This window comes from Engystomops pustulosus, chromosome 7 (genome assembly GCF_040894005.1).
Source record: "Engystomops pustulosus chromosome 7, aEngPut4.maternal, whole genome shotgun sequence".
Taxonomy (NCBI): Eukaryota; Metazoa; Chordata; class Amphibia; order Anura; family Leptodactylidae; genus Engystomops; species Engystomops pustulosus.
Window position 1 is genome coordinate 77943402 of NC_092417.1, and position 14488 is coordinate 77957889.

The 14488-nt window shown below is 43.6% G+C and overlaps 1 protein-coding gene across 3 annotated transcripts in view; it reads left to right on the forward strand.

Moving 5' to 3' along the window:
* Positions 1–936: 936 nt before the first annotated feature.
* Positions 937–14488, forward strand: part of MTSS2 (MTSS I-BAR domain containing 2) — a 42730-nt gene continuing 29178 nt past the window's right edge. For 2 of the 3 annotated variants that reach the window (XM_072116980.1, XM_072116981.1), the window contains exon 1: positions 937–1321. In XM_072116980.1, coding sequence (XP_071973081.1) covers positions 1253–1321 — 69 coding nt within the window. In that variant the 5' untranslated portion in view covers positions 937–1252. Of the gene's footprint in view, positions 1322–1492; positions 1658–14488 lie in introns of those variants that run through there. The other variant, XM_072116982.1, reaches the window with a different exon arrangement.

Below are 14488 nucleotides of genomic sequence, written 5' to 3' on the forward strand. Positions count from 1 at the left end.
CACATTCAATGGGGCAGATGTATTATCGCTTATGCGGTAAAAAAGTGTCGGAAAATCACTTTTTTTAGGCGCAAAAGTGTTACGGATCAGAAAGAACGGATGTTTTCGACTATCCCAACCCGTCCGTCTTTTTTTGGCGCACGTCGGCGTGGCCTATATTTTCCACATCATCCGCCACATTTATGTTGAGTTTGTCGCCTTTTTTAGGTGCAATTTCTGGCGCGGAACAGACCAGGAAAAAATGGTCTGAAATCAAAAGAAAAAGAGGCGCAACCCATGTAAGATTTTGACGCACATCTCATTTGTGTCGGCATTTTTATGATGCCGGACTGATTAGTTCCATCTGCGCATTAATTACTTACAGCCGTGCGCCACTTTAATACATCAGGCTATGATGTACCGTGGTCGGATCTCAGATGCCGACTGTCGAGGTTGCTACAGATCATTTTTATGATCTGACTAGTTTAGATTTTGTTCTGAATGAATTGCTTGGATTTCTTTTGATGTGACAAGATTTCTTCTGACTGGACCAGTTAGACTTATGTTTTTTCTAGTTATGTTTCTTTTTATTTGACCAGTTAGGTTTCTTCTTATCTGACTGGTTAGGTTTCTTTGGGTCAGACTAGTCAGATTTTTCTTAGTTGGGCTATCTCAATTTTCTCTGATTGGACTAGTAGTTATATTTTTTCCGATCAGACTGGCATGGTACAAAGGATCAGGTCCATGTGAGTGAATATGAGGTGGCTAGCGCTGGTGTCCGAGCTGTGACATCACTGGTGACAGTGTGAGGTATGTGTAATGTCCCCTCATGCATATATTGGGTCACTGGGGCAGGTATATGTCCGCGGATGCTCCGTGCTCTGATCCCCCCGTGTTCCACAGACAGCGCCCCCTCCCCTACCGGCTGTGACAGCTCCGTCCCTCCTCCTCTCCTCCCTCCCCTCTCCTCTCCCCAGTCTGCAGTGCAGGCAGCAGGCAGGCAGGCAGATCGCTGCAGAGCCGCTGCTCCTTCCCGATCATCGCTGTTGCAGATCCCCGCCGCCCGGCAGTGGCCGATGCCTTTCCCCGGAGCCCGCTGCCCTCCCCTGTGCCGGAGGATGAAGATGCTGGGCGCCTGCTGCTCTCCCTGGAGATGGGGCATCTGACTGCGGAGACTGACTGATCGGGGGCAATAGCGGGGAGGGGGCGTCTGATTTTCTGCCGGTACTGCACTCAAAATCTCAGGACACCTGCACCCCAACATCGGCGCAGCATGGAGGCGGTGGACAAGGAGTGCGGGGCACTGGGGGGGCTGTTCCAGGCCATCATCAATGATATGAAGGTAAGGGGGGAGCAGGGGAGCGGGGCCGCTTCTAGCACCCGGGGCTCTGTCATCTCCTGGCAGTGGGGGAGGGGCAGGGCTGGCATCTTTGTGTAAGTTGCAGGAGGCTGGGCTGCTGCAGAGTATTTCACTTCTGCATTACCAGGGTGTTACCAGGGATGTCACCCGCTGCCCCTACATCTGGCGGGCATCATGCGGCACTCGTCTCCGCTCATCTTCATGCAATCTGATGGGGAAGGTGTCCGCCGAGGAGTGCTGAATGCTGGTGATTATATGTCACTGGCATGGGAAATATCATAGCCCTCATACACCCCTGCAAAATACCTGTCATTGAAGGTCAGCATAATGGCGAAAAAGGGATTGGATCGGTGGTGGTCTGTAATAGAAGGGGCAGGGATTGGAGATATAAAAGGAAGGGGCTATGGGTCATTGATGTCCAAAGAGTCACCAGACTGGAGGTCAGATATCCCAGGAGATAGTAGGCAAAGGTCAGAGAACGTGCTGGGGGAGTGATGTTGCAGGGAAGAGGGGTCTGGGCATCAGAGTGATGTCCCAGGAATGAAGAGGTCAGAGTGATGTCCCAGGAATGAAGAGGTCAGAGTGATGTCCCAGGAATGAAGAGGTCAGAGTGATGTCCCAGGAATGAAGAGGTCAGAGTGATGTCCCAGGAATGAAGAGGTCAGCGTGATGTCCCAGGAAAAAGTGGTTAAATTGATGTCCTGTACGAGAAATCATTGTTGAGAACAGAAAAGTCCTAGATCAAAAAGGGTTGGGAATTATAATTATTCCCTGGAGTTAAGGACGAGGGGCGACATTATGGAGAAAAGGGGTCTAGAAATTAGAGTCATATTGTGGGAAAAAAGAGTCCATCCTGCTAAATAAGGAATCCCAGGAGAGAAGGGGCCAGAGGTCAAAATGATGTCCAGTGATGCCTTGGGAGAGATGCGGCTAAAAGTGAAGAAAAAGGAAAGGGTGAAAACTGATAGGGCCGCAGGTCAGAGTGAAAAAAAAAGGAACTGGTTACACTGCTTTTCTGGAAAGAATGGGGCACGGGATAGAGTAATGTCCTGCATTGGGATAGGGCACGGGTTAGAGTAATGTCCTGCTTGGGGATGGGGCACGGGTTAGAGTAATGTCCTGCATAGTGATGGGGCACGGGTTAGATTAATGTCCTGGGTGGAGAATGGGGCATAGGATAGCGTAATGTCCTGCGTGGGGATGGGGCACGGGTTAGAGGAATGTCCTGCATGGGTATGGGGCACGGGATAGAGTAATGTCCTGCATGGGGATAGGGCACGGGTTAGAGTATTGTCCTGCATGGGGCACGGGTTAAAGTAATGTCCTGCATGGGGATGGAGCACGAGTTACAGTAATGTCCTCCATGTGGGTCGGGCACGGGTTAGAGTAATGTCCTGCTTGGGGATGGGGCATGGGTTACAGTATTGCATGGTGATGGAGCACAGGTTATAGTAATGTCCTGCATGGGGATGGGGCACAGGTTATAGTAATGTCCTGCATGGGGATGGGGCACAGGTTAGAGTAATATCCTGCATGGGGATGGGGCACAGTTTGGAGTAATGTCCTGCATGGGGATGGGGCACGGGCTAGAGTAATGTCCTGCATATCCTGGGTGGAGATGAAGCATGAATTATTGTAATGCCCAAAGAGATAAGGTGCAGGGTTTTGAGTAATGTCTGATGCAAAGAATAAAGAACCCCAAGTCATAGTAATGTTTTTGGAGAGAAGAACCATGATCGGTAATATTCCAAGAAAAAGAGGACCTGGCCAAGCATTTGGAATGAGCATCACAGTTGGCAGCACTTCAGTAACAGCTCTAACTAAAATAAACTGATGAAGTGGGGTCATAGATTTATTCATGGGCTCCTTGGCCCTTTTTCCTTTGCCCTCTTACATACCCGCTATATTGGAAAGTAGATGCAGACCTGTTTTTAGATTCTGAAGCAGAAAACATATGGAGAGTCCAGTGTCAGAGCCTCATCTACAGATTGATAAACTACACTCCTGACTTCAGGTATTATAACTGTGCTTCTGAGATACTGAAAATCTTCCCTCTAAATACATTGCCAGCTGTTCATTGTTTTGTCACCATTAAAAAGGATTAGGACTGGTTATACTGGGGGATTTATCCTGTGCACATAGTTGAGGATGAGAGACCCTTGGTTTGATCATTCCTCCATAGCTGATGGGGGATGGGGGGATTGTTTAGTCATCAGATGCATTACCTGCATTATACACAACGGTGAATACATTCTACTCTCCTGTATGTCTAGTATAATTCTCAGTGCCTGCTTGTATAGAGAGAGGGAGACTATGTGAGTGTAGACCTGCTGCACCATTTTTCAGGACACAGATGGAAATTATGTTTTCAAATGGCAACAACATTTATTGACACATAGGCTTATAAAAGAAACACCAATAAATAATAGCAAAATATAAAAAAAACTAATAATATAAAAAGTCCTATGTTATTGATGAGAACAGTCCTGGTCACAGATATAGTTCCACAATGCAGGGGCCTTGCAGTGATCTTCTTGGTCTCAATTCACATGTGTGGAGCTTTGTAACACAGTGGTACAATGGTGATGTAAACAAACCTTTAGTATCCGAGTCTGATAAAGTTCCTAAATGTCTGGTATCCCTGCAAAATACCACACACTATTTATTTTATACTTAGCGCACGCTGTATGGTCACACACTCTCTCTGGTGGATCTATCTCTTTCTGGCTGCAGCTGATGAGGTGATACTTCTGCGCATGTGTCTTAGGAGTGAAAATGTCTGCTGGGTTTTGTAGTACTACAAGGTATGTTTGTAGTGACAGAAGGTTTCTCCCACGTATGAGGTTAGATCGGGAGTCTCCAATATCTCTTCTCAATGCTTTCACATGATGTGTTGTGTCACATTTTTTGATGCGTTTTTGATGCATTCCAAAGGCTTCAGCCCTGATGACATGCTAAGGTTACATTGCGTTTCCACTGCATCTGCTAAAACACAATGTAACCTCAGCATGTTGTCAAGGCTAAAGCCGTTGGAATGCGTTGCAAACTCATCAAAAAACGAGATGCAACGCATCTTGTGAAAGAGCCCTCAGGGTGCTTCCTTGGTCAGTTCTTCAACCACTCTTGGTGTGTTTTTGCATGTTGCCGTGCATTTGACTGCTTTGAAAATATTTCTCTTCAATTCTGGAAGTGTAAGTAGCTTTGACAATTTTAATACAGCTTCTTGCACTCATCAAAAATGCATCAGGTGACTGCACCCTTAGGTTGGAGGTAGTTTAGGCTAAAGCAAAGCAGGAAGGTAGAAGTCGGTTCCGGATGGTCAGTTTTATGTGTGAACCAGCTCTAAAAAAGCATCAGGATGTCAACTAAAGCCATTTTGGAACATGCACCTTAAAAGTACCTACTTATATACATACGTGGAAAAAATTGTTAGTACCACTTGTTTAATGAATGAATAAATTATGTTTCTATGAAAATGAACAAATGAAAGGCAGACATTGCTTTTCAACCATGCTCCAACAGGATTTTTAAGGCTTCGGTCACACGTATCACTAGCGCAGTGTATGTACGGGGGCAGGCCTTGGCCCGATCGCAAATACATTTCTTAGGAAACGCAAGCAATCTGTAGTCAGAAATCAGTTTTAATGCAAGGCACCTGGTTCTAGTTACTGTTCACATGTGTTTTCATACAACCGCATATGTGAACGGGCCTTTGGCCCACCCCCTAGTGTTAGCGCTGCGTACGGTACATGTGACTGCACCCAATAAGAATCAAACTCACGAAACAGTCCCTTACAGAAATGATGGTACTACTGAAAAAAGTGTGAGCCAAGGGGTGTATCCACAATTTTGTAGTCAGTCAGTGGGCCTGTTTACTGTGTATAGCTACAGCTACTTACTGTGCTGTTTGGTGACATGGTGTGTACCACACTCAACATGGACCAGAAGAAGCGAAGGAAAGAGTTGTCTCAGGACCTTAGAAAAAATAATTATGGACAAGATTGTCATAGGTCAAGGTTATAAGACCATCTGCAGGAAGCTTCATGTTCCTCTGACTACATTTGCGCATATTATTCAGAAGCTAAAGATGGGACTGTAGACAACCTCCCTAGACATGGCTGCAGGAGGAAAATTGATGACAAATCAAAAAGATGAAAATACAAATGGTAACAAATGAACCCAGAAAAACTTCTAAAGGGATACTTCTCAAGGATCGTACCATCCGTCGTTGTTTGAGACAAAGTTGGCTTTATTGGACACGACCAAGGAGGGCACCATGTTGACAAGCCACAAAGCTTCTTGAAGGATGTCCTACAGATGAGACTAAAATCTAACTTTTTGGCAAGGCAGGTCATGATCTCAGATGGAAATTAAGCATGTCTTGGAAAGAACACAGTCCCTACTGTTAAACATGGAAAATGCTTTGTTATGTTCTTTGTTGCATCTGGCACAAGGTGCCTTGAATCTATGCAGGGTACAATGAAATCTCAAGACTATCAAGAGATTGGAGAGAGATGGCTAAGAGGCTAAAATGGCTAAGAGGAAAACATTGGACTACTCTGAAGTGGCCTTCTATGAGCCCTGAACTAAATCCTATTTAGCATCTATGGAAAGAGCTGAAACATGCCATCTGGAAAAGCCCCCCTTCAAACCCAGACAACTAGAGCAGTTTCATGAGAAATGGCCCAAAATACCTGCAGAAGTCTCATTGAAAGTTATAGACATCGTTTGATTGCAGTGATTTCCTCAAGAGTTGTGCAACAAAATGTTACATTATGGCAACCATCATTTCTGTCCAGACTGTTTCATTATTACCGTATTGAAGCATGGCTGATAAGCAATGTATGCCTTTCATTTGTTAATTTTTGTGTATATATATATATATATATATATAATAATGCAACACTTGTCCTGTCCTGTATACTGGGTGTATTTCTCAGTATCTCTTATTCTGTATATATGGACCCTGCACAGTACCACTTCCCCTGTCCTGTATACTGGGTGTAATTCTCAGTATCTGCTTTTATTCTGTATATATGGACACTGCACAGTACCACTTCTCTTGTCCTGTATACTGGGTGTAATTCTCAGTATCTGCTCTTATCCTGTATATATCAACACTGCACAGTACCACTTCTCTTGTCCTGTATACTGGGTGTAATTCTCAGTATCTGCTCTTATCCTGTATATATGGACACTGCACAGTACCACTTCTCTTGTCCTGTATACTGGGTGTAATTCTCAGTATCTGATCTTATCCTGTATATATGGACACTGCACAGTATCACTTCTCCTGTCCTGTATACTGGGTGTAATTCTCAGTATCTGCTCTTATCCTGTATATATGGAAACTGCACGGTACCACTTCTCCTGACCTGTATACTGGATGTAATTCTCAGTATCTGATCTTATCCTGTGTATATGAACACTGCACAGTACCACTTCTCTTATCCTGTATACTGGGTGTAATTCTCAGAATCTGCTCTTATTCTGTATATATGGACACTGCACAGTACCACTTCTCTTGTCCTGTATACTGGATGTAATTCTCAGTATCTGCTCTTATTCTTTATAAATGGACACTGCACAGTACCACTTCTCTTGTCCTGTATACTGGGTGTAATTCTCACTATCTGCTCTAATCCTGTATATATGGACACTGCACAGTACCACTTCTCCTGTCCTGTATACTGGATGTAATTCTCAGTATCTGCTCTTATCCTGTATATAAGGACACTGCACAATACCACTTCTCTTGTCCTGTAAACTGGGTGTAATTCTCAGTATCTGCTCTTATTCTGTATATATGGACACTGCACAATACCACTTATCTTGTCCTGTATACTGGGTGTATTTCTCAGTGTCTGCTCTTATTCTGTATACATGGACACTGTACAGTACCACTTCTCTTGTCCTGTATACTGGGTGTAATTCTCAGTATCTGCTCTTATTCTGTATCTATGGGCACTGCACAGCACCACTTCTCCTGTCCTGTATACTGGGTGTAATTCACAGTATCTGCTCTTATTCTGTATATATGGACACTGCACAGTACCACTTCTCTTGTCCTGTATACTGGGTGTAATTCTCAGTATCTGCTCTTATTCTGTATATATGGACACTGCACAGTACCACTTCTCTTGTCCTGTATACTGAGTGTAATTCTCAGTATCTGCTCTTATTCTGTATATATGGACACTGTACAGTACCACTTCTCCTGTCCTGTATACTGGGTGTAATTCTCAGTATCTGCTATTATTCTGTATATATGGACACTGCACAGTACCACTTCTCCTGTCCTGTATACTGGATGTAATTCTCAGTATCTGCTCTTATTCTGTATATATGGACACTGCACAGTACCACTTCTCCTGTCCTGTATACTGGGTGTAATTCTCAGTATCTGCTCTTATCCTGTATATATGGACACTACACAGTACCACTTCTCCTGTCCTGTATACTGAGTGTAGTTCTCAGTATCTGCTCTTATTCTGTATATATGGACACTGCACAGTACTACTTCTCTTGTCCTGTATACCGGGTGTAATTCTCAGTATCTGCTCTTATTCTGTATATATGGACACTACACAGTACCACTTCTCCTGTCCTGTATACTGGGTGTAATTCTCAGTATCTGCTCTTATTCTGTATATATGGACACTGCACAGTACAACTTCTCCTGTCCTGTATACTGAGTGTAGTTCTCAGTATCTGCTCTTATTCTGTATATATGGACACTGCACAGTACCACTTCTCCTGTCCTGTATACTGGGTGTAATTCTCAGTATCTGCTATTATTCTGTATATATGGACCCTGCACAGTACCACTTCTCTTGTCCTGTATACTGGGTGTAATTCTCAGTATCTGCTCTTATCCTGTATATATGGACACTGCACAGTACCACTTCTCTTGTCCTGTATACTGGATGTAATTCTCAGTATCTGCTCTTATTCTGTATGTATGGACACTGCACAGTACCACTTCTCCTGTCCTGTATACTGGGTGTAATTCTCAGTTTCTGCTCTTATCCTGTATATATGGAAACTGCATGGTACCACTTCTCCTGACCTGTATACTGGGTGTAATTCTCAGTATCTGCTCTTATTCTGTATATATGGACACTGCACAGTACCACTTCTCCTGTCCTGTATACTGGGTGTAATTCTCAGTATCTGCTATTATTCTGTATATATGGACCCTGCACAGTACCACTTCTCTTGTCCTGTATACTGGGTGTAATTCTCAGTATACGCTCTTATTCTGTATATAAGGACACTGCACAGTACCACTTCTCTTGTATACTGGGTGTAATTCTCAGTATCTGCTCTTATTCTCTATATATGGACACTGCACAGTACCACTTCTCTTGTCCTGTATACTGGATGTAATTCTCAGTAGCTGCTCTTATTCTGTATATATGGACACTGCACAGTACCACTTCTCCTGTCCTGTATACTGGGTGTAATTCTCAGTATCTGCTCTTATTCTGTACATATGGACAGTACACATTACAACTTCTCTTCTCCTGTATACTGGGTGTAATTCTCAGTATCTGCTCCTTTTCTGTATATATGGACACTGCACAGTACCACTTCTCTTGTCCTGTATACTGGGTGTAATTCTCAGTATCTGCTCTTAATCTGTATGTATGGACACTGCACAGTACCACTTCTCTTGTCCTGTATACTGGATGTAATTCTCAGTAGCTGCTCTTATTCTGTATATATGGACACTGCACAGTACCACTTCTCCTGTCCTGTATACTGGGTGTAATTCTCAGTATCTCTTATTCTGTATATATGGACAGTACACATTACCACTTCTCTTCTCCTTTATACTGGGTGTAATTCTCAGTATCTGCTCCTTTTCTGTATATATGGACACTGCACAGTTCCGCTTCTCCTGTCCTGTATACTGGGTGTAATTCTCAGTATCTGCTCATAAACTGTATGTATGGACACTGCACAGTACCACTTCTCCTGTCCTGTATACTGGGTGTAATTCTTAGTATCTGCTCTTATCCTGTATATATGGACACTGCACAGTACCACTTCTCCTGTCCTGTATACTGGGTGTAATTCTCAGTATCTGCTCTTATTCTGTATATATGGACACTGCACTGTACCACTTCTCTTGTCTTGTATACTGGGTGTAATTCTCAGTATCTGCGACTATCCTGTATATATGGACACTACACAGTACCACTTCTCCTGTCCTGTATACTGGGTGTAATTCTCAGTATCTGCTCTTATTCTTTATATATGGACACTGCACAGTACCACTTCTCCTGTCCTGTATACTGGGTGTAATTCTTAGTATCTGCTCTTATTCTGTATATATGGACACTGCACAGTACCACTTCTCTTGTCCTGTATGCTGGGTGTAATTCTCAGTATCTGCTCTTATTCTGTATATATGGACACTGCACAGTACCACTTCTCTTGTCCTGTATACTGGGTGTAATTCTCAGTATCTGCTCTTATTCTGTATATATGGACACTGCACAGTACCACTTCTCTTGTCCTGTATACTGGTTGTCATTCTCAGTATCTGCTCTTATTCTGTATATATGGACACTGAACAGTACCACTTCTCCTGTCCTGTATACTGGGTGTAATTCTCAGTATCTGCTCTTATTCTGTATATATGGACACTGCACAGTACCACTTCTCTTGTCCTGTATACTGGGTGTAATTCTCAGTATCTGCTCTTATTCTGTATATATGGACACTGCACAGTACCACTTCTCCTGTCCTGTATACTGGATGTAATTCTCAGTATCTGCTCTTATTCTGTATATATGGACACTGCACAGTACCACTTCTCTTGTCCTGTATACTGGGTGTAATTCTCAGTATCTGCTCTTATTCTGTATATATGGACACTGCACTGTACCACTTCTCTTGTCCTGTATACTGGATGTAATTCTCAGTATCTCCTCTTATTCTGTATATATGGACACTGCACAGTACCACTTCTCTTGTCCTGTATACTGGGTGTAATTCTCAGTATTTGCTTTACAAATCATAAGGGGACATATACAATTATAATACTACATTACGGAGTAAAGTCATATGGAACAATAGGAGTGAGGGCCTTGCTCGCAAGAGTCTATGAGGATGAGGGGGTGAGACAAGAAATATAAAAGAGCCTGTATGGTTCAGCCGTTCTTTATAAGGGAACAGTATCTAATTAATAAATAAAAATGCTGCTTGAACCAGCCATCAACTGTCATGTTATTTACAAGTCGAGTTCAAGGTCAGTGGGACTGCAGAGAAGCCTGGTGCTTGGTATATATCTGCTGTTTGCCAGATAACAGATGGGAGATAGGACATGGGATAGATTAGTAAAGGGAGAGTTGGCATTTCTTGCATTTAGCGAGTGTGATAGGCTTTCCTAAAGAGTTTTGTTTTAAGAGCATGTTTGAATCTTTGGAAGGTGGGTATTAGTCTGAGAGTCCGGGGAAGGGCATTCCAAAGAATCGGAGAGACTCGGGAGAAGTCCTGGAGACGTGCATGAGAAATTCGAATTAAGGTGGAGATTAATCTAAGATCACTGGCAGATCGAAGAGCACAAGTTGGGCAATAGACTGAAATGAGAGAAGAGAGGTAGAGAGGTGCATCATTATGCAGAGCTTTGTGGATGAGGGTTATTATGTTAAACTGTATTCAGAAGGAGACGGGCAGCCAGTGCAATTATTGGTACAAACTGGAGGCATCTGTCTAGTGTTTGGTCCCTATCCCTATTTCTAGGTCTGGATCAGTGAGAATAGTGTGAGCAGCCATAAGACAAAGCAGCGAGGGAGTCAGAGTCCTGCTGCTGGCCATGTTTCAGTGATAGCCAACAGGTCAAAGGACCTAGAAAGAAAGAGGTCATGAACAGATTCTTGTTTATTGTACACGGTCCATGCATTACAGAGGGAACATTTAAAAAGGGTGATGGGTGGAAGAGAAGAATAATAGGGGATACAGGTTAGCAGGGTTCTTGTGGAAGTGTTAAAATGAGCAGAAAGTGGGCCTGGATTAGGAGAGATGACCCCTGCAGCAAACAGGAGGAGAAAAAAGAGAGACAAAAGCTGCTTCAGATTTATAAGTTATTTCTTGCTTCACAACAGAACACTGTGATAAGTCCATATGGTTATATAAAGTATAGAGGTTATAGGTGAGTGAAGAAGTAATGGATTGATGTGGATAGTTGGTACTGGTGGAATAGATCTTAGAAACATCTCCAGAATCCGTCCATTTCTTACAACTGAAACATCTAAAATGTTAGACTAGACTACTGTAACTCCCTACTGTACCTAGACTAATCTTCCACTCACTAAACTCTCTCCTCTCCAACCTATTCTCCAGCATCTATGCTTGTTTGTAGACCAAACACGGATCCCTCCAGTTTGTGCCACTCATTGCACTGTTTGCCTGTTTAAAACAATAACCCTCATCCACAAAGCTCTGCATAATACTGCACCTCCCTATCACTCTTCTCTCATCTCAGTCTATTGTCCAACCTGTGTTCGTCGATCTACCAGTGATGTTAGATTAATCTCCACCTTAATTTTAACCTCCTACGCACGACTTCAGGACTTCTCCCGAGCTGCACCAGGTCCCCGGTGACCTTTGAGAATAATACCCAACCAACAAAGTTTCAAACGTGCTCTTAAAACCCATCTCTCTATACAAGTCTGTAACACTTGCTTACAGCATGAAATTTCAACTCTCTTTACTAAATTATCCTATGTCCTCTTCTCATCCAGCAAACACCAGATAGATACCAAGCTCCAGGCTTCTCTGCAGTCCCATTTATCATTGACTTTGTATATAAGATGGCAGCTGGTTTAATCAGCAGCATTTTTATTTATTAAATTATTTTATTCTGCTCCCTTATAAAAAAAAATGGCTGGACCATTATGCAAGCTCTTATACCTACCCTGTTTCCCTGAAAATAAGACATCACCTGAATATTAGACCTATTACAATTTTTTTCAAGCTTAGAAATATAAGGCCTCCCCTGAAAATAAGGCCCGGCGGCAGCCATTGCTACAACTCCTCCCATGCTGTACATTAGTATTAGTAGTACATTTAGGTAGTTGTGAGACGGGTGAAGAACTCATGGGATAAAATCAGTGACTGTTGCATTTAATTTGCGCTACAAGGGCTCATTTAAAGAAACTGCTATTGCTAAACATGAGCCAATGATTCTAATAAAAATGGAGTCACAACATTCTGAGTATGGAGATTTATAAGGAGATGTTGGAGATGTTGTTCATGGGAAAATAAGACATCCTGGGAAAATTTGACGTAGTGCCTATTATGAAGTAAAAATTAATATAGGACACAGTCTTATTTTCGGGGAAACACAATATTGTGTCACCCTGTCATCCTCTTAGACTGTAGGCTCTTGTGAGCAGGGCCCTCACTCCTATTGTTCCATATGAATGTTTGTACTCTGTAATGTAGTATTTTATTTGTATATCGTATATACTCGAGTATAAGCCGACCCGAGTATAAGCCGAGACCCCTAATTTTACAACCAAAAACTGGGAAAACCTATTGACTCGAGTATAAGCCGAGGGTGGGAAATGCATTGGTCACAGACCCAGCCAAGTATATAGCCAGCCAGCCCCCTATAATATACAGCTTGCCCCCAGTAGTATACAGCCTACCCCCAGTAGTATACCGCCTGCCCCAGCCTGCTCCCAGTAGTATACAGCCACCCCAGCCAGCCCCCAGTAGTATACAGCCACCCCAGCCTGCCCCCAGTAGTATACAGCCATTCCAGTAGTATACAGCCTGCCCCCAGTAGTATACAGCCTGACCCAGCCTGCTCCCAGTAGTATACAGCCTGCCCCAGCCTGCTCCCAGTAGTATACAGCCACCCCAGCCAGCCCCCAGTAGTATACAGCCACCCAGCCTGCCCCCAGTAGTATACAGCCACCCCAGCCTGCCCCCCAGTAGTATACAGCATTCCCCCAGTAGTATACAGCCATCCAGCCTGCCCCCAGTAGTATACAGCCACCCCAGCCTGCCCCCCAGTAGTATACAGCATTCCCCCAGTAGTATACAGCCACCCCAGCCTGCCCCCCAGTAGTATACAGCATGCACCCAGTAGTATACAGCGTCCCCCCACTAGTATACAGTCAGCCCAGAATTAGAAAAAAAAACCCTTATTTACTCACCCTCCGGTGGCCCCGATGCGCAGCGCTGCTCCCCCGATGTCATCGCGGCTCGTCTTCTGGCTTCCCGGCTCCTCTTCTTGCTTCCGCGCCATCTTCTGCCTTCTTTAACATCGCGTTGGGCGCCGCAACTGTTCTCTTCTGTGCGGCGCCTAGTATGATGCGCCGCTGCTGACGTCATACTAGGCGCCGCACAGGAGAAGAACAATGGCGGTGCCCAGCAAGATGTTAAAGAAGACAGAAGACGGCGCAGAAGCAAGAAGAGGAGCCGGGAAGCCAGAAGAGGAGCCGCGATGACATCAGGGGAGCAGCGCTGCGCATCGGGGCCACCGGAGGGTGAGTAAATAAGTTTTTTTTTTTATATACTCGCATTATACACGAGTATATACGGTATGTCCCCTATGATTTGTAAAGCGCTAAGGAACATGATGGCTCTATATAAATAAAGATTATTATTATTGTTATTAGATAACCATGTAAAACATTCGAGAGAAAAAAGAAAATATTTTAAACAAACATAATTGTTTCTTTTTCTCTGCCATCTTATCTGTCCCCTGGCCTGTCTAACTGCTTTGTGTAACTGCAGCAGCATACTTGTCAGAATATTATACTATGCTAACAATCAAAAAATGCAAGCATCAAATACTACCACTAAATGTATACCCAGAAAAGACAAGATAGGCCCTATGTCATGTCAGAAAGAAACTGAAATGTAGGTATTTTTGCTTATTAATTAAATAAGAAAAACCGAATTACATAGTCGTAAGTATTCAGACCCTTTGCTTTACACTCATATTTAACTCTGTCCACACACCTGTTTATATAAGACCTCACAGCTCACAGTGCTTCATTGACCTGGTCGCCCAGCCAAACTAAGCAGTCGTGGGAGAAGAGCCTTGGTGTGAGAGTTAAAGAAGATCCCCGAGATCACTGTGGCTGAGCTCCAGAGATGCACAAGGGAGATGGAAGAAAGTTC